General features: G+C 47.1%; 1 protein-coding gene across 1 annotated transcript in view; it reads right to left on the bottom strand.

Moving 5' to 3' along the window:
- LOC119436001 (FACT complex subunit SPT16-like) overlaps window positions 1-20188 on the bottom strand; it is a 116858-nt gene that overhangs the window by 73556 nt on the left and 23114 nt on the right. The window contains exons 6-10 of the mRNA XM_037702722.2: window positions 17594-17740; window positions 13753-13904; window positions 10717-10983; window positions 7172-7245; window positions 3924-4036 (exon numbers count right to left, since the gene is read on the bottom strand). Of these exons, the coding sequence (XP_037558650.1) occupies window positions 3924-4036; window positions 7172-7245; window positions 10717-10983; window positions 13753-13904; window positions 17594-17740 (753 nt within the window). The remainder of the gene's footprint in view (window positions 1-3923; window positions 4037-7171; window positions 7246-10716; window positions 10984-13752; window positions 13905-17593; window positions 17741-20188) is intronic.

Below are 20188 nucleotides of genomic sequence, written 5' to 3'. Positions count from 1 at the left end.
ACCGCTTCAAACTCTTCGCGCCCAGTCGCGACCTCTGCGCTGTCCGGAGTCGCGTCCGTGCCTCCAAACCAAAAGAGAAAGGGAGAAAGCGCGTGACTGCGCGCCGTTCTCTTTCGCGGCCATCGGTGGGGCGGCGTTTATTCGTATCAACCAACGCGGGTCGAAAATCGATTCGTAACAACCGTACTCTAGCACGTTGCAAAGTAATGGGGCGCAGCCGGGACCACGAGAAAATTCGTGTCATCCGGAAATTCCACTGTATATCCGACCCGTTTACATCGAATTACCCCGTATATCGAACATTTTTGAACACCGTAATGTTACAATGAGAATATATAGCAAAAAGTAGGGTTACATCGGACAAAAATAGCAGCCACTATTGATATACCGAACTTCAAGCAGCGCAAAACAACCCCAGAAGTTGGCTTTCCCGCGCGGCGAGCGCCCTTTACGCGATCGGGCGAGCTGCCATTACCCCCCCACCCCCAGCAAAAAATGCGCACAGTTGGGCTAAGGCCCAACTGCGCGCGTGCGGCGCTGCTTTCGCTCTCTCGGACAGCCACCCCCTAGAAAAGGTGGTTCGCCTAGTCTCTCTCTCTCTCACAGCCTTGTGTGCCGCAGTGCTCATCTGCTGCGCAAGAGATGGCTGCCGTGAAACGGCAGAACCTGACAATATCCGCAAAGCTGGAAATCATCAGAAGAGTTGAACGCGGAGAAAAGAAGTCAGATGTCACCGCAGCATACAGCAATTTAAGAAGTATGCCGAGTACAATACTGAAAAATAAGGCCGACATTAGGAGCTAAGGCGGACAAGAGACCAGGTGCTACCCGCCGTGGTTGCTCAGTGGCTATGGTGTTGGGCTGCTTAGCACGAGGTTGCGGGATCAAATCCCGGCCACGGCGGCCGCATTTCGATAGGGGCGAAATGCGAAAACACCCGTGTACAGTAGAACCCCGCTGTTACGTTTTTCACGGGACCGTAAAAAAAGAACGTAAGAGCCGGGAAACGCAAGCGCCGGGAAACAGGAAAAATTGAGAAATGGGAGTACACACAGCACGCACAATGCTACGAGCCGCCGACGCACCTACACTGCGTAGACTTTGCCCCCAACGCAGATCGCTTTCAAGATACGGCACGCGCGCCGCCGCGTAGTACGCAGTTGAAGCCAGAGCACAACGCTGCCAGGTATCACTCCCCCCTCGCTCCCTCGCCGGTGCCTTGAGCGCAACGGAAGAAGGCGCGCCGCAATCGTCGGCTCACCTCGCACACTTTCACTCCTACAGCATGCGGCGCGCGGCGACGGCGTTATCGCCCTTGGACTTTATGCGGAACATCTATGAGCCAAAACCAATTTTAGGGCCGCAACGCGTCATAGACACCATCTTTAGATAGCCAACACGGATCTCAAGGGCCATACTTTTGCTGACGGAAACTGAAAATACGTAATAACTGTCGCCCCCGGCACTTTGGGCGGCCAATGCCATCGTCAAGCAACCAAGCCAAGCAACATGAAAAGTCAAAATGGCCGCTCGGGCCGGCGCGGTGTGGCAGTTCGCAACGTATGATGCGGGAACGGTCCCACAGTTGCGACGTAACAGCGGGGTTACCAATGCATTGGGTTCTATGGGAGCTGTGCCGGGATCGGCCGAAAGCGACGTAACAGCCGGGAAAACGCAGCACCCGGGAACGTAACAGCGGGGTTCTATTGTACTTAGATTTAGGTGCACGTTAAAGAACCCCAGGTGGTCCAAATTTCCCCAGTCCCCCACTACGGCATGCCTCACAATCAGAACTGGTTTTGGCACGTAAAACCCCACAATTCAATTTTTTTTGTGCTATCGGCGCCCAACGAGTATGCACGGCTGCATATGAAGACGTGGAGGCAGCAATGTACAAGTGGTTCATGGATGTTAGGTCACGAAACATCCCAATTTCTGGGCCCATAATTGAACAGAAAGCGAAGAATTTCGCTTTCCTTCTGAACAGACCCAACTACAAAGGTGGCTCAGGGTGGCTGCAGCATTTTAAAGAGTGTCACAGCATTGTCGGTCGGGCGGTCACCGGAGAAAGCCGCGCAGTGGGCGTCAGCAGCGTGCAGAAGTGGATTGAAGAGAATTGGATTGACATCACGACTAGGTACCATCCCCGTGATATATTTAATGCTGATGAGACTGCTTTGTTCTGGCAAATGCTACCGAACAAAACGCTGGTGTGTCCCACGGCGGAAAAGTTAAAGCCCGAATATCGGCGTTGCTCGCCACCAACGTCGATGGATCGACCAAGTTTTGACCACTCGTGATCGAAAAGTGCAAATCGCCGCGGTGCCTAAAGAATGCACTTTCTATTCCGGTGATCTACAGGTCCAACGGGAAAGCTTGGATGATAAGCGAACTTTTTGACAACTGGCTTAAGTCCTGGGACGATGACCTGGTAAGCGAAGGCAGAAAAATCTGCTTACTCGTTGATAATTGCTCTGCGCATCATTGTAAGGTAAGCATCAGCAATATCGATCTTCGTTTACTGCCGCCGAACACAACCTCGGTGCTGCAGCCCTTAGACTAAGGTGTCATTCGTGCACTGAAGGCAGGCTATAGAAAGCGCCTTGCGCAACGGCTTTTGCTTGTGGGGATTGAGGGAGGCGCCGGCGCCATTGCGCAGGCTTCACCTGTTCTGCCTTCCTTCGCCTTTATTCCCCGCCCGCGCCGCCTAACCGGTTCCCGCGGTGGCGCTGCGCACGCGGCGGTTGGCGGTGAGGGCGGGGCGCTGACGTCACAGCAGCCGCGTTTCGGCTGCGAGCGGCGGAGCGTGACTCTCTCTCCAGGACCAGCGCACGGTACTTTCTTTCCTCTTGTTCGCCGACACCTTTGTGACTAGGACTGGAGCTCGCGCACGGTGCCTTTGCCCATGCGGGGAGCGCGTACTGTGTGCTGATCCTTCTCCCGACGCTAAGCCGATGAGCGGTGCCATAGCACTCGCGTGAGGTCGTACCACGCCGAGCCGCACTTGCCGAAAGCCTATTGCCCGAGCTCTCGCGAGTTGACCCACTTGTTATCGCCAGAGCAAGTAGCATAGCCGCCGGGACTTTTCCTAGCGGCATGTCCCAGCTTGAGCCTGTGCTCTCGCCGCGACGTGCTATAAGCGCCTGTTGTATTTTCGCCCTTGCTGCGGGACGGGACCCCTTTGGTTCCCCGCCGCGCGGGCGTTTGTGCAGTGCGGGTGCCGACGGATTCAGTAATCGGTTTCCGTCAACTCGGGGCTTTACTGTGTTTTTGCGTGCGTCGCTCGGTAGCCCCTTGCGGCCTCTGAGCTCGCGCGCGACCGGTGCTGGAGGCGACGGCTGACGCAGCCCTGTGGCTCGCTATGCTCGAACCCGTGGGTGCTTACGGCTGCACTTACAAATGTCAACAAGGGCAGGCACCATGTACAAGAGGATGTTAAAAGAAGGACCAAGAGATGGATGGCGCCGCCGCCATCCCGTGCAACACGCTCCGCTCCCGCCGTTTCTGCAACCCTACTTCCTCTATATCTGAGGGTGCACCTTTTTTGGTGTCGGAGCGAATATGGAACGAATTTTCTACTGCAGTCTTAGATGCAGTCGCCACCTGCACTGCAGCACTTGCCACTAACAGACAGGACACGGAAGGACACCTTTATAATGTGTTCACCCCCAATTGTTTGAAGCCTGTAGCTTCCAGAGTGCTGCTCAGAACTACTGAAACAGAGCATAGGCATTGCCAATCAGCCAAAGCCAAGCACGGACTTAATTGATGCAATGATCAGGCCAGTTGCAGTCTGTAGCACACAACTACCATACAGAAATACAAACTAACACTGAACAGGACATTCTCTACACAAGTTTGCAACATATCTATGGATTTGAATATACTATTCAATGACTCACAAGCAATGGTAGCCAACTCACCTCATTTACCAAAACTGTGTCTCCAATAAAAAGTGCGTATGTCTTGATGCCTTCATCACCACTTCCTTTCAATTGAAGGCCAGAGAAGCCTATGTTGATGTTGAAGACCATACCTATAATAGAAGACGTGATTATAGTGACCCCAACCTCAAAAATTCAATTTAAAAGCATAAAGGAACACTCCAACGCAGAACAAATCATTTTTTTTTTACAGGAAGTATAATGTCGTGGTATAAAACATGTTTAGTGAAAGGGTCCCAGCACTAAAATCTTACGAATTTATTGTTTTAACCTGGTAAAGAAAAGCAACACAATAGAGCCAACTATATCATCGTGCAGTGCTGGATGACTGATTACACCTAGAGCATATCACCAATACTTCTAATGAGTTATTGTGAATTCCGATATGTTTTTTAGGCTTCCGATATTCTTGCGCTTACATAAATACAAAGTATTAAAAATATGTGGCATTCTAAAGTCTTCCAGAGGCTGAGTATTTTACTTCTAGTGCTTTTCTTACAGACAATAATAAATAAGCAAAATTATTGGCAGTACTCTTCCTTCCGTAACAGTGCTGCAGCCTTTCCCAGATTATTCAGGGGCCATATTCTAAAACGTTCCACTTCGGCGATATTTCTTTTTCGCTTTGTGAGCGCTGATTGGCTGGTTGAGCAAAATTGAATGACGTCAGGCTCAACCAGCCAATCATCGCGCGCCTGAAAGGGGAAAAGAAATATCACCGAAGTGGAATGTTTCAGAATACGGCCCCAGGAAGTTCACGTATTCACCTGTAAATGTGAAGGGGTACTGTGTTCACGTCTGCCACCAACACCTTGTGTCGGCCTAAGATATCCACCAGGTAATGTCATTACATACTGGTTTCTCAGCCCGCATGAAATTGAATGTGCTTGTATGGTCACTTATTAGGTAGCCAGCGCTGCACTTAGTCATGGCACCAACGACGCACACTGCGTACAGTCTGCCTCACTCACTGCAAGATCATTTCCTTATACAGTCGCCGACTGATTTTCCGGACCTCGCAGGGACCAAAAAATAGTCCGGAAAACTTGTTCATCCCAAAAAATAAAATTTATTAGGGTTAGAGTGGCATAAAAAAAATCTAATAATGCCCTGCCTCATAATACACTTGGAGGCGATCAGATCTGCTTGGATTTGCGCAAGACAGACGTCTCTGTATACAGTCGACAAGAGCATCACTGCATTGGCGATCTCCGTTGGCAGAGATAGAAGGAAATGAATTCTGGGGTTTTACGTGCCAAAACCACCATTTGATTATCAGGCACACCGTAGTGGGGGACTGCGAATTAATTTTGACCACCAGGGGATCTTTAACGAGCCCCCAATGCACGGGACACAGGCGTTTTTGCATTTTGCCCCCTTGAACCGCGGCCACCATGAGGTTGCGATTTCATCCAGCGACCTTGTGCTTAGCAGCGCAACACCATAGCCGCTAAGCCAATGTGGTGGGTGATCATAGTAACGAGCCCCATTACTTAGCACCACTTGGATCTCACGAAGACACAGGAGGTGGCGCCGATCACACAAATGCGAAGCAGCACAAACACACGCTAAGATGCGACACCTCCAAGACACACCTCTGTGGACACACCACATGCAAAGCAGCAAACGAAACTTTAAAAAAAAAAAAAAGACTGATGCCGCATTAAGTGATTATGACGATAGTTCTGGCCAGAAAAAGAAAGAAAAAGAGAAAGTGCCTTCCCGCGAGCGTTTTGTACGCTAAGGAAGAGCGGGCATGGCCTTCGAGACTAGAGGATGGCGTGCGCTTTCTACTGATAGCATGCGCTTCACAATCTTGGAGGCTATAGAGCAGGCCACTGGAAGCCAAGCCTGGCAATGAGAGCGGAAAATCCAGCATGGTGGCCTCAAAGATCGGGTAGGGCCTCATGGATCGAGCATTAGCCGTATGGGAACCCTGGCAGTGCATTTACAAGTCCGAATTTTCGGGGTCCGAAAAGTCTGTTGGCGATTCGATCCCAGCCAGCACCCACACATTTCTATGGGCCCAAACTTTCCTTATTTACATTTCAAAATTGTCCTTCGCCAGATGATTCTAACTTGATCAATCAGCATGCATTCGCATGACCCCTAAGTGGGAGAGTCTTTAGTGGCAGAGTCTCGGCGGAGCTTAGGGGACAGTGAATACATGGAACACACATCATCTCTTGTTGAAAATGGCTATTTTCGGCCAGCTCTATAACTATTTCGAAGCAATAACCACAGCTCACAATGTGATTACGACATTTGCCCAATGACAATCGGTCCAAACTAGCCTGCATGGAGCAATCAGACACGATACAAAAGCTGCCCTTGAAATGTTCGCATGCTTTGCTGCATAACACTGATGTACCGTACTGAAGTGGCTTTTTAAAAATGTGTGGCGGAGCTGACTTTAGGAAACCAGCTGCCATTGTGGCCATTGTGCAAAAGTTGTCTCAAAAAAAGAACCAGGTGCACATTAGACGTTTACTTCGTTAAGGAGCTTTAATGTCATTCCTACGTTAGTTTGCCACTTTGGACACAGCATTCGACTCGAAGGGGGGGGGGGGGGTAGAATTTGGCAAATACTGTCAAACTAAGGTGATTTGGCACTTTCTCTGCATCTTGTTTATAGGTAGTTCAACTCGCTGGATAATTCAATCAATTTTGTAAGTCTCTTCAGGGTCTAATTAACGAAGTTGACTGTATAGATCAGTACCTTATCTAAAGCTAAGGTTTCAAACCTCCTTCCCCGGGCTTGGCATTTACCTGTTCCTCACCAAATGCCCAAACTGGACCAATCCCAGAGACAGTATTCAGTGCTTTCACTACATTATTGGTCCCACCTATTAATTGATAGATTCAACATTATGACGCAGGAACTATTCGTAGAACTGTGCTAAATTCAAGTGCTCATCTATGAAAGATAACATATACTCACACAGTGAACGCACTCGCATAATAAATGTTGCCCAACTTTGCTCTTTAACCATAACATTGGTATAAAAAATCCAAACAGGGTGTAGACATTTGTCAGAAGTAAAAATAACATTCACCACTGCAAAATTATGAAATCAACACTGAAATCTGATTTCGACCATAATCGGCACTGCCAAGAAAAGTGCTGGGGATTCCCTTTAGGTATAAATATATCATATGGTTCTTTTAAGTGTCTACATAAATTCACTTCCATAGGAATGCCAATTATGATAAGAAACTTAACAAACCTTTACGAGCGACTGCCGTGGTCTTCGACTGAATCACTAGGGAGCTCTCACGAAACTCGATCCCAGTTGCAAACCTTTTGTAAGGGAAGACAAATGCAATGAAAGAATATAATGAAAAGGGCAGCACCATTAACCAAAACAAACAGCAGTTAGCTACTCTACACTGAAAAACAGAACAACAGAACTGAATAAAAGGATCATAATTGAGCAGAAAAGATAGGCAGACACATTCAAAAAAGCGCTGTAATGTCACACACTGCATGCCATGTGCCTTCCCTTGCATGTAGTGCACCCACACGTACCCCTGACTGTGCCGATTAGGCTTGGCAAGAAGTTTTTTTTAACAGTTTTGGGGGTTCCGAAGGCAACTTAAAAATTGCTTACATGTGACTCCTACATCCAATTCTCACATCAGCATGACCAAGCTCAAAACAAGCCGAAGCTAAAAAGGAGACGCGCTAACCTACCCTCATCCTCCTCCTAGCATGCACAACACCCCACGCCCCCTCTAGAGCGCGTGAGAAGACAGCACACACTCTTCCCGTTGCCCTCCTTTGCTTGCGCAAAAAGACGCACGCTTTTCCTCGCACCTACAGCATATGGTCTTAAGATGCTATCGCACTTGACTTTATTGGAACCTCACGGTGACGACAACGGTGAAAATTCATTTGGCGTGTCCATACAGCCAATTATAAAAATTGAGGGACGCTTTGCTGTCAAATACTGATGCAGAAAAGATACAGTATTTTCTCGCGTATAAACAGCACCGCCAATCACAACATCCTTAAAAGAAAAACGTGTATTGTCTTAGCCCGCGGCTTTGTTCCCCACCTCTTCCGTGCACCGATAATCTTCAGCTTTTGCTGCACTACGGCTGTCGGGTACTGCTAATCCTTATCCGAGTTGAGGATCACTGGTGCTGTGTGTACTTTTCAGTAACGACACTAAGGTAACACAAAATAGTGACCCGAAAAGAGGGGAGAAGAGAGCTTCAACACACGGAGAGTGAGAAGGAGTAAGGTTTTTAGGAGATAACGAAACTGTGGATGACAGAACTTTGCCTTGAGGTGTGGCTTCTGCGGTGCGTGCTGCTCTGAAGCCACATTTAAAGGCCAACTGCAATGAAATTCCACTTGGGCTAAATTGCCTATAAATGTGTAGCATATACTATCCATGTAATCTTGGCAAAGCCGCAAGGCTAGTAATTACCGCTGCGGACAAAACCACTGCCGCTATTGACGCGGTTATGTATGGCAACTACGCAGTCATGAAGGCACGCTGCCAACCTGGTGCTATGCACGGTGGTAAACGCAAGAATAAAGGCTCTCGAGTAGGGATGGGCGAATATTCGGTATTGTCGAATATTCGATCGAATAATTCTATATTCGTTATTTGCTTCGATTCGAATTCAGGTATTCGATATTTTCAAGTTATTCGGCGCTCCCAAATAGGCAGGCAAAAGCAACGGACGGCCGGTACACATCTCGGAGGCTATGCTTCACGTCATGGCTGCCATACATAAACCATAAATCTAGAAGGCTATACGCTTTTGCATTAACAGCTGGAAATGTGCGACGCAAAAGAGCAGAAACGGCGCTAGCTTACAACCAAAACGAAGCGGTGGAGTCCGCATCACCATAGTCATCAACGGAAATCGTACGTGAATGACGACGACAACGATGGAACGCTTCGTGCCTATTTGTGCCTTTATTGCGTTTACCGCCGCGCGTGATTTCATAGTTGCCATCCATGATCGCGTCGATAGCTACCGCGGTTTCTTCCCCAGCGGTTGCGGCAAAAAGTAGTTTTGTTTTGACTCAATACGCACGTCGGCCGCGTGCCTAAAAAGCTGCGTAGTGGCCATCCATGATCGCATAGATAGCGACCGCGATTTCGTCTGCAGTTGATGCAGCGAACGGTAGTTTCGTTTTGACTCGGTGCGTGCGTCGGCCGCATGCCTTAAGGTACGGCCACGCTAGCGGCAAAACGCGCGCGTCATGCCGCAAAGTCCACTGTGGCAATCGCGTCTCTCCGCGCGACATGATCCCGCGCGCCCTCGGAATGCGGTATCATCGTGAGCGAAAAGGGTGCGATCGGACAGCGTCCAGAAATCACCCTAGAACCACGAGAGACGACGACCGTCGATTGATAACCTGGCGCGGAGCGGCGGAGGTCCAGTTGCCATGGCTCCGTGACGTCACCCTCGTCGCTCTTGATTGGTTGCCACTCGCGCGCGGCATGACGCGCGCGTTTTTGCCGCTAGCGTGGCTGTACTAACCACAAAGTCGGCGTTCATAATCGCGTCGATAGCAGCCGCGGGTTGCAACAAACAGTTGTTTCGGTTTGACTCGGTGCAAAGCTGTCGAGGATGAAGAGCACCGGCCACATTACGATGGACGATGGACGGCGAAAAAATAATCGGGATGTGCGCGCGGTAGTGCAAAGCATGTAGCAAATGATGGTGCGCGCCGCGGCCATGCTGCGAAGAAAGTCAAGAGGACTCGATCGCCGCTGCAAGAGCCAATAAGCTGACAAGATGACGTCACGAGATGACAATTGCAGCTTGCACACTGCTGTGCAAAATAGCAAAAGGATTTGCTCATCCATTACACTAATAAAATCGTGCTGACGTAGTAAGCATTTGCTTATTGTTTTCTGTATACCCTGATAATTCGGCATTCGGTTGATTCGGACATTTTCTTTCGGTCCCGTGAAATTTGAATTAACTAGGTCTTACTGTAATGTGATATATACTATTCGAACTATTCGATTCGAAATTATTCGACCAAATCACTATTCACTTCGAACCTCAAATTCAATATTCGCCCATCCCTAATCTAGAGGCACAAATAGGCATGAAGCTTTCTGGTGTCGCTGTCATTAAAGTACAATTTCCACTGATAACTATGGTGACGCAGATTTCAATGCTTCGTTTCGGTGGACGCTAACGCCATTTTCCCTCTTTTGCGTCGCGGATTTGCAGCACTTTGGCGCTCGCTGAGCTCCGAGAGTTGTCCTAATTAACCAATGTGCAGCCAAATACGTCCGAATTAACGAAAGTTTCATTGCATTAAATAATGCATACGCCTGCCGAACCAAAGGACGAGTCCGAATTATCCAATTTAGCGAGGGTCGAATGAACAAGGTTTTACTGTACTGCACGACCTTAAATAAATAGAATCTCATCTAAATATTTGTCTGATATTTTTATCATCGAAAAGACCTAAAATCTGTAAGATGAGGTAGTAAAAGGGCCTTAATTGCAATTTATTTATAGCCAAGTATGCTCAACACTCACAGACCTGCAGCACGTTAGCTTTGTCCAGCGGCAAAAAAAAAAGTGGAGAAAAAAAAACTCCTTTCCACAGCATCATACGCCCGAAAGAGTTCTTTTATATATTTTTCTTCTCGCGCTCAGGTGCAAGATGTCTAGCTGACATTCTGTTACGCTGGGACCTCATGCGCAGCAGTGTCACGGCCATTGAACTACTGCGACAGGTGCCATCAGAGAAGTCGAACCAACTTGACACGAGTGGGTCACTTACCCAACGTTCTTCGTCATTTTGTCGGCAAGCTCTTTGTGGTCCTTGTTGATGCGTGCCATTACAGCTGCAAACACATCGCACAGCTTAACTCCGTCCCGAAGTTTCTCAAGAACCACTTCTTCTTCAAGCTGCAACAAGAAGTCATAGAGGTCCTGCTGCTCTTGGCTAGGATTTACCAGCAGTGTGCGGACGATGTTGGAGCAGTACGACTTGTAGCGGGCTCCCAATGCACAAGTGATGGCCCCAAAGTGCAACGTATTCTTGTCACTGTGTAGAGAGAAGAGATGACCATGATTAAAAGGGCCCTCAAGGAAAATATGTAGAGTTTGACAAACTAGGCTTCTGTAATAACAAATTCGTCATTCGTAGTGAGAAATGAGCTATTGCAAATGATGAAAATGAAAAATCAAAATGGCACCACCTATTTTGGACTATGGTGCCCCTCATCTGACCTCAGCACTGGCTGATTCACAGATCCTGGCCAAGAGGGAGGTCACATGGGGATTACATTAACTCCATAAGATGTGGGTGATTAAAATTGAGGAGCAGCTGCGGGACATTCGGTGGCAATTTTCTATGCCACTAAGTTGTATCGAAAACAATGACACAGAAAACAATGATAGACATCAGACAAATATTCTATTGATCTAAGATGGCGTAATGTTCCCCTTTTGTATTCCTTTATTATAGAAAGAAGGTGCTGAGAGACAAGAAGATTTAGCATAGAAAAAAAAAAGAAAGAAAATTAAAGGCTATTTTGGCGTGACCAAATCTATGAAATAGGTAAAGCAGCAAGCTACTGTTCACAGTTTGGCCGCTATGTTGATTCCTTTTGTCTGGCTTTTCATATCCTTTTTATTATTGTCCTCAGTACAGTAGAACCCCCCTGATACGTTTTTCACGGGACCATAAAAAACAAAAAGATCATATGAGCCGGGAAATGCAAGATCGGCCGAGAAACAGAAAAAATTTAGTAACGAAGGTAGTGGTGAACTGCAAACAATTTTATTTTAATTCTCACGTTTAAAGAAAGTTGCAGTTTCGCACGAAAGCTGAAGCATCGATTGCGACAGAAAATCAGTAGACAGCTATACAAAGTAAGTACAGTAGTGTATCGTCCGTATAAACTTGTAAACATTTGCTTATTAAGTGGATTAACAAGCATGGTGTCAGCCCGCACAGGCAAACATCAACACATCATACTCTATGAGCATGGACACTCGCTGTCAAAATCCTTATGTGAGGAAGCGCGGCAGCAGCAGTGAGCGATCTGACCCTCATACTTTCTATTGCTTTAACGCAAACTAAGGGCCGAGAAAACACAGTACGCACAAAGCTACAAGCCGCTGACGCACCTTTCAAAATACGGCCCACGCGAGCGCTCAGTACGCAACTCATGCCAGAGTACAACACCACCATCTCCTAACCCCCGTCCCCCCATGCCTCAAGCTCGATGAAAGCCGGTGCCTTGAGCGCGATGAAAGAAGGCGCGCTACCTCCCAGCTTTTCTTTCTTGCGTGCGCGAAATTTAGTCACGGACGTCAGCTCCCCTTGCACGTTTTCACTCGATCATACAGCATACGGCGATGGCGTTATCGCCCTTGGACTTCATACGGAACATCTACGCACCAAAACCAATTTTAGGGCCCCACGGCGTCACAGACATCTTTAGAACCGAAAATACGTTATAAGTGTCACCTCCAGAACTTTGGGCGGCCAATCCCATCGTCAAGCCACCAAGCCAAGCGACATAAAAAGTCAACATGGCCGCTTGGGCCGGCAGTTTGCCGGAACCGGCCGAAAATGACGCAACAGCCAGGAAAATACAGCACCCGGGAACGCAATAGCGAGTTCTACTGTACATTAGTGCAGGTCACAAAACTTGATTTTTTTTTTTAACAAAGTCTCTTGTTTATCGCTTAACACTTTCCTGTCCGCGCCTATATCCATCGACACCATGTTGTCAATGGTTTCAACTTGAATTTTACCGCATTCGGAGCGCTTATGGACAGCTAGCACCATCCAGCGCATAAAAGAACTATTTTTCAAGTTTCGCTTTTGTATTTCCTTTTTTCATTGCGGGGGATTTTTAAAGCGCCTTTAATTTGTGCTTGACGAGCACTCGTAGTTTCTGACATGGCGTCGATGTCGCGCGCAACTGCTCCTCGGAAACGGCAAATTTCAACGGATTCCGATGAGTCTGCATCAGAATTTTGTTATGGTGGTAGCAGCAGAGACTCGGGAGATGATTTTGATTCATCCGACTTCAGCACAGACGGTGAAAGTGCACCAAGTAGCCCCGGAACGTCGACAGGTATCCGCCGGTAAGTTCAGTTTTCAACTCCGAACCATTTCATCGTGGCCACGATCAGGTCTAAAGACATCCGGTGTGTTCTAAAGGTCGCGGTTCTTATCTGCAGGGTCAATGGCGTTTGGACAGGACCACTTGTCGGCGGCAGCACAAAGAGTAGAGTTTTGCACGAGAAGACGGCCGGTTGTTGACCTCGGTATTGCCCTCCGCAGTGCCGCGCGGTGCTTCGCAAGAGCCGTTGACTTCTTCGCGCTGTTCCTCACGGCAGAAATAATCGCAGATATGCAACATGACTAATAAATATGCGTGGATGCATATTTAGGAGAAGCAGTCGTACAGTGAGAGAGACAGATCATGGAAAGAAGCGACTCCCGATGAGATGAAGTTTATTGGACTTCTTATTTACATGGGTATCGTACAAGCGCCGCGCTTGCACTGCTACTGGAACACGCGGAAATTATTTTCTGGTCTTCTTCCGTCTTCGGTAATGCCAAGAAATCGATTCAAAGCATTGCTTGCATTCCTCAGTGTGTCTGACCCTGAGAAGACAACTGCCGCATCCCATGGCAAGCTGCATCGTGTAGCTTCGCTGCTGAAGCACATCAACACCTCATCCGATGAATTTTTTAAACCTGATCGGAGCCTCCCCGTTGACCCGCATCCCCACAGTATGCATCAATCAAAGTGTAAGACCTATAGCCTAATGCCCCTTACAACACACCAACCTGACGACGCTGAACTTGAGATTGTAGTTGCCACCAGATTGAATGATTGCCGGGTAACAGGAGTCCACTTGAGATGGATCCACACCACCTAGGTATTTTTTCTCCTGGAAAGCCTGATCCACACCCTCAGCAAGCTTGAAGTGTTTCACTTTCTGGAATTATATAAGAATTCAGATCAACATTTCAAAAATAAACCCCTCGCAACAAGGATGGTTATGAGAAGATGCATCTCCACAAATTTCAATATGAACATTAGTTTGCAGTGAAAGTAACCGATCTACAATAGACTTATGATGGACACGGCTAAGCCAAATTTTTGGATATGAAGAACAATGTACAACATTGTGTGAACATTTCCTTGGTTTCCCATAGAGCCCGTGTAAATGTTTTTAAAACATCTGCGTACACAAACTGCTCAGTGAGAGCCCCGGATCGGCAGACTTTGAGGTGGCTCTGCCAGCTACACGAGAAGTACAGTGGAACCTCGATTATACGTCCCCTGGTCATACAACGACCCACATTTCACGACAAATTGGCCTGGTCCCGGCAAAACCCCTACAGAAATAATGTATTAAAACCTCGATTATACGACGAAATTTTACGCCAACCCCACCTCGTACGACGCGTCTCTGGTACTGTCCGAGAAAAAGAAAAGAAAAAAAAGTCCTAGGCAGACGCAAGCGGCACGTGAGCAGACTGCAGCCGGCTGATAACAGGTGTGCAATACCCTATTTACCCGAATGTAACGTGAGGGGTGACTTTCGAGTCACCCGAAATAAAATAAAGAATAACACTGCGAATTTAGCGTGGGACGAACGGAAAAAGAAATGGCACCTTTACTCAAAGAATTGCAATTCGGAAACTAGTTCTCTTCACTCATCACCGTCGTCTGAAGAGGAGATGGAGCTTTCCTTGGGTGGTATTCTAAGGTGATCACTTTAGTAGTTTTCACTTTCGTGAAATTTTGCGTGACTCGGCACTGAAAGCGTCCCAGACCAGTGTTCCCGACGCTGTACTAAGCTCGCTATCAGCGCCAAGAGATCTGTCGACCTGTATACATAGAGGGTTTCCGTGCCGGGATGCGCCGATTCTCGCGAAAGTGAAACTATCTCCAAAAGTGATCACCCGAGAATCAAGTCATCTTCCCTGCCGCAGAGCTTGTTGAGATTTCAGTACTTCTTAAAAGACGCTAACCATTTTATTTGGGGTAGATACCAGGTGACTTCAAGTTCCACAGTGCCTTTCCAAATGGCCTCGCATTTAAAGAGGGCCAGCCGCTGGTCCCGCCATCCGCAAAACGTTGAGGTCGAGACACCGAGCCGCGGTAGACTTCCCCAACTCCTCCGGCCATCAAAATTGCTCATCTCTCGAAGTGGCTGTCATACTGAATGCGCTGCATCGCGAATTAACAGAGTCGACCCGCAAAAGGCCGTAGGGTAGTGCAGCATCGTAACCAGCAATAAGCACACCGAAAGCAGTGTCGATTCCACCCAAAAACAAGTTCTGAATTTGATCGACTTGTCTATGGATTGGATCGAGACGTGAAGTTACAGGTTGCCAATGTAATGCTAGAAATCGCGGGATTTAGGTAGAATATTTGTTTTAAAATGTTTAATTTTGCCGTCATTCGAATGCAACGCGAGGGTCGAGTTCAAGCAACGAAAATCATGAAAAAAACTCGTGTTACAATCGAATAAGTACGGTAACCTTTAAATAATTTAATATACCTTCCTTGGAAGAGTGTGGGTTCGCGCCGCGGGTTTATTCAGGCGGTCTGTACTCGTTTTTTGGGCAAGACTGAGCGTCACTGCCTATATTCTTAGTTTTTTTATTATACGACAGTTTTGCATGGTCCTCTAAAAATCTCATAATTGGGGTTCCACTGTAAATGTTACGGAAACCCGCAGGGTTGACAGAATACAAACAATAACTGAAAAGGTGCTCGAGGTGCCTCTGCATGCTGATTTATGGTGAGCACACTGCCCAAGAGCCCCACCTCTACCACAAAGCCCAGCTTTTCAAAAGGTCATTATTCCACCCATTACCTCAATTGCACAGGCAAATAAATGCATGTGTGCAAACAACAGCTGTAGCAGATCTGTGTTCTCAGGTAGAAGCGCATCATTGGTTTGACGAAAAGCCCGCATTTATTACATATTTATGTTTACACATACAAATTACCATAACACACAAAACTCCACAACTCAAACCAGTAAAAAGCGAAAAAAATTTGAGATAAGAAAAACGAAAATAAAAGGCCACAGGTAGCACAGGGTGACCCCATGGAGCATTTTCAAAATGGTGCCAGTAATATTCTTGGTCTACACTCGAACGTCATTTAAACGAAGTTGAAAGGGGAGTAGAAATTAATTCAATATACCCATTATTGCCATTTACTGCAATATATGCCCAATGGGATGCACAATTGAAAACATGGAAATAAGACAGCTTTGTAGCCCGCGGAACCAATACATGGCCCCACATGCAATGAAATTTGAATAAAACAAAAAAGAATATTCAACGTGTGCAACGCACGACTTGGCACCTGACGCAACAGCCTTTAGTTAGGTGCCTTCTGTTTCATTGTGATGATCCTTTGCGTCCACTTTCCACTTGGCTTGTCACGGTCGAGCAGCACGTGGCACACAACACAGCGCTCCGCTGTGTGATCGAGGAGGTTAGCGAACTTCCCTGCGCCGACTTGGCTCGGCCGGCTATTGGCCTTCGTGATTACACCAATGTCAATGCAATCTCTGAGCCCATGCCCAGCTGCCAGCCCGTGAAGCGAGCGGCAGGGAGAGGGAGAAGTGAATGCACTGCCTGGGGTGACCCCCGAGATTGCACCGCGGAGATCTGTGAGGCCACGTTCAGCTGCCTGGCCTCACAGAAGTGAAGACGATGGTGACGAAGGAACTCGAGAGGTGCCGATATCAGCCGAAACAAGAAACATGCTTCGCTTACTGCGAAATAAAGTTGAGTGCAGCGGCGGGAACGATTGGCTCATGCAATGTGTGAAGCAGCTCTAGGACTCCTTTCTAGGTCCAAGTCCTACTGCGAAGTAGACCAGCCTTAAGTATAAACACCACGCAAGCAATCTTGCACGCTACGGCGACAAGTGATGTGATCGAGATTGCTGTTGCATTCGCTTGTCGCCTTCAAGTGGATCATCAAGCAAGCGACAACAATGAGCAACGTCTCACCACTGTTGCCTTTAAGAGGGCAGCAAATATGTGCGAAAACTGGTGTGACGCGTGCTTCATTAGTTTGTGTTTTACTGTAAAGAGCAGCATAAAATATTTCTGAAGGTCTTGCAGTAGGTTCCTATCCTTGCATGTATCAAAATTTAGTCGTTTGCTCGTTCCGTGCTACAATCTGTAGTACTTGACTGATGTACATCCAGTTCTAGCTTCGGCCTATTGGCTAGTCGCTCAAAGCCCTTTCGGGCGACGAGCGCTGAATTCTAGATTTCCAGAACCGAGTGATTGAGTAACAAGAACGAGCGTTTTGTTCTCGCAGCGGCCCATTTCATCACTGAAAGCCGTCGCTCGTACAAAATCACTCTCATGGGGTTTGGGCGTAACGCAGTTTTCCCTGCACTAAATAAAATGGCAGTGCCGTGAAATGGAGCTGGTAGGCAACAACAGTATGTTTATTTTTTTAACCTTTACGAATAGCCAGTTTAGAAGCTCTTGTTGAATAGCTGGTCACTAGTAGTGAATTTTTTTAGAAAGACCTCGACTTTTCATTGCAATTTCCGCAACATTGCTCATCTCAAAATTTTTTCAATTTTTTATTGCTTCGAGTTAACGAGGTATTACTGTAGAGTTAAAACATGCCAAACCTTATCTGCATCAATTATCTCCATGATCTGGTCTCGCAGGTACTTGGCATACACATCCACAGTCACTTGGCAGGCCTTCTTTGTAAGAGCTATTTCTTGCTCCTCCTTGGGAGCCATCACATAGGCCACAGCTGCACTGATGTCCACCTGCCATCAAAGAGATACATAAGAACCAACAGTGACACATGCATGCTTTGGGAGTATCACAAGTGTGAGACACTGATGTGTCCCTTATCCTACAGCTCATGGCTTGTGCAACACAAATCGAGAACAGGCACAGTATAGCACAGCACTGAAATTAAGAAACAGCACAGACTCAGGTTTTGTATTAAAAACGTCCCAGTCCAAAGTGGGCAACAAGGGCAGCAGCTTGTACGACAACCGCAGTGTTGAAGTCAATGCAACTCGCGAATTCATCAAAAAGAAGGAAACGTATATGAAGAAGGCAAAACAACATGAGACGACTACTATTTTGCGTGACATCCGCGTGTCGACTGCGCTTTTCACGATTGCAATGTCCGAATGTTTCAACACAGTTGAAAACTCGTCATACACAAATTCGCAGTAAAGCGCAAGGGATTTGTCCTTTTTCGAATTCATTGTGAAATTGAGTGCGCCTCACTTATTTTTTTTCGTCTACGAACACGTCGATGCAGTGCTGTGTTGTAAGTGCTGAACATGAGCAACTTGTTAAATTCTGCTCTACTGTCGGCCTGCAGAAACTGCTGCGCCATTGAGCTTTTAACACCTAGAAAATCCACAGCGCTGTCATGAAAGCTGCAAGTGAAAACTTGGATAAAGCCAGAGCCATGATAAAATACAATTGGTAGCACAATTAGGGAAGACAGTTGGGCTACTTGGTGCTTATTACAGACTTGAGACACCATTAACTAGCGGGAAAAAGACAGGACGGTAGCGAGAAGCCCTAGTATTTTGTCCTGTGTGCTTCTCACCTGCAAGAACCGTGAGGTTAGAACTTGTGGTGTAGTAGAATTCTAGCGAATAGTCATACATTACAGAGCCCCTGCTGAACATTATGGCCACTTTTCTTATTTTTATAACTAACAACTTTTTCAAATTTTTAACAGCGTTTTCCTCCTCTTCCAGTTTTGCGCAATATGTAATTATGTGCACATTTTTTAGTATACTTCAAACTCATGTCTGCATGAAATTATACATACACATTCCTGAAGGTGTATAGATTGCGTATATCTAAAATTGCTATAAGTCATACATGCTAACGAAATTAGCAAATCACATGCAAATGCATTATCAAGTAGAGCCACAACAGATGTTTTTTTTTGCATTTCATACTGTCAAGGCCAGATATTTTGAAGTTAAACATGTCATGGCAAGACAAATCAACCCTGTAATCAAGATTAGAAGAAAGCTGCATGATAATAGATACACAGGTCAGAACGGTAAGAATTGCAGAAGACATGCTAATACAGTGTAGACCGCTTATAACGTAAGTCACCGGAGTCGCGAATATCCGCACTATAACCAAAACAACAATTTTATTGCAATAGCAGCTATATGGACACTCCAGGCACATTTCTGCAGTGGCCATTGCCGTGAGGTGTCATATGAAGTCCAAGGGCGATAAAATCATTACCGCACGCAGTATGCTGCATGTGCAAGTGAAAGCGTGCGAGGGTGAGCCAGCCATCGAGACAATCTCACGCACGCAAGCATCAAGGGGGGGGTCTACTCCTGGCGGTCCAAGCAGCCACGCGCGCCCATTGGGGCCGCTGTATCTTGAAAGCAATTTGGGGTGGGGGCACAGTCCGCCGTGCGCTGTGTTTTCGCGGCTTAGTTCAGGTTGACGCGAGATGCAGCACGAAGGTACGAGGTGTGTTCAAAAAGAAACCGAACTTTTGAAATAGCGCGCCAACCGGCAGAGGTAGCGCGCTGCGATTACCGAGTGCATGTAGCGGCAGGTTTAGACAACAAACTGCCATTGGCCGCGTTTCACTCTGACCGTTAGCTGGCGAGCTACAGCCGCTGAAGTGAGCACATGAACAAGCTGTTCTTCGGATTGGTGCCAAAGTGACAATGAAGGAATTGGAAGAACAGCGTGTGCGTGTGAAGTTCTGCTACAAACTTGGGAAAACTTTCACAGAGACATTTCAGTTGCTTAGCCAAGCATACGGGGAGGACTGTATGAGTCGCATGCAGTGCTATGATTGGTTAAAGCGTTTTTAAGACTGAAGAATATCGGTCGGTGACGATCCCAAGCCTGGACAACCTTCCACATCAACAGATCATGACCACGTCGAGAGAGTTCGAACTGTGATTCGTGGAAATTGTCGTTTCGCTGTTCAAGAAGTCGCTGACGAAGTGGGTATCAGCATAGGATCATGTCATGAAATTTTGAGCGACAAACTTGGGATGCGTCGTGTCAGTGCAAAATTCGTGCCACATTTGTTGACTGACGAACAGAAGCAGACCCGTGTTGAAATCAGCCAGGAACTGCTCGCCGCTGCCAATGACGATGAAAACTTCCTTAATAAGAACATCATAACAGGCGATGAGACATAGGTTTATGGCTATGATGTTGAAACTAAAGTGCAGTCATCGCAGTGGGTGGCCAAA

Source organism: Dermacentor silvarum, chromosome 1 (assembly GCF_013339745.2).
Source record: "Dermacentor silvarum isolate Dsil-2018 chromosome 1, BIME_Dsil_1.4, whole genome shotgun sequence".
Lineage (NCBI taxonomy): Eukaryota > Metazoa > Arthropoda > Arachnida > Ixodida > Ixodidae > Dermacentor > Dermacentor silvarum.
Note: the sequence above shows the minus strand (reverse complement) of the source record. Positions and strands in the feature narration are given on the sequence as shown.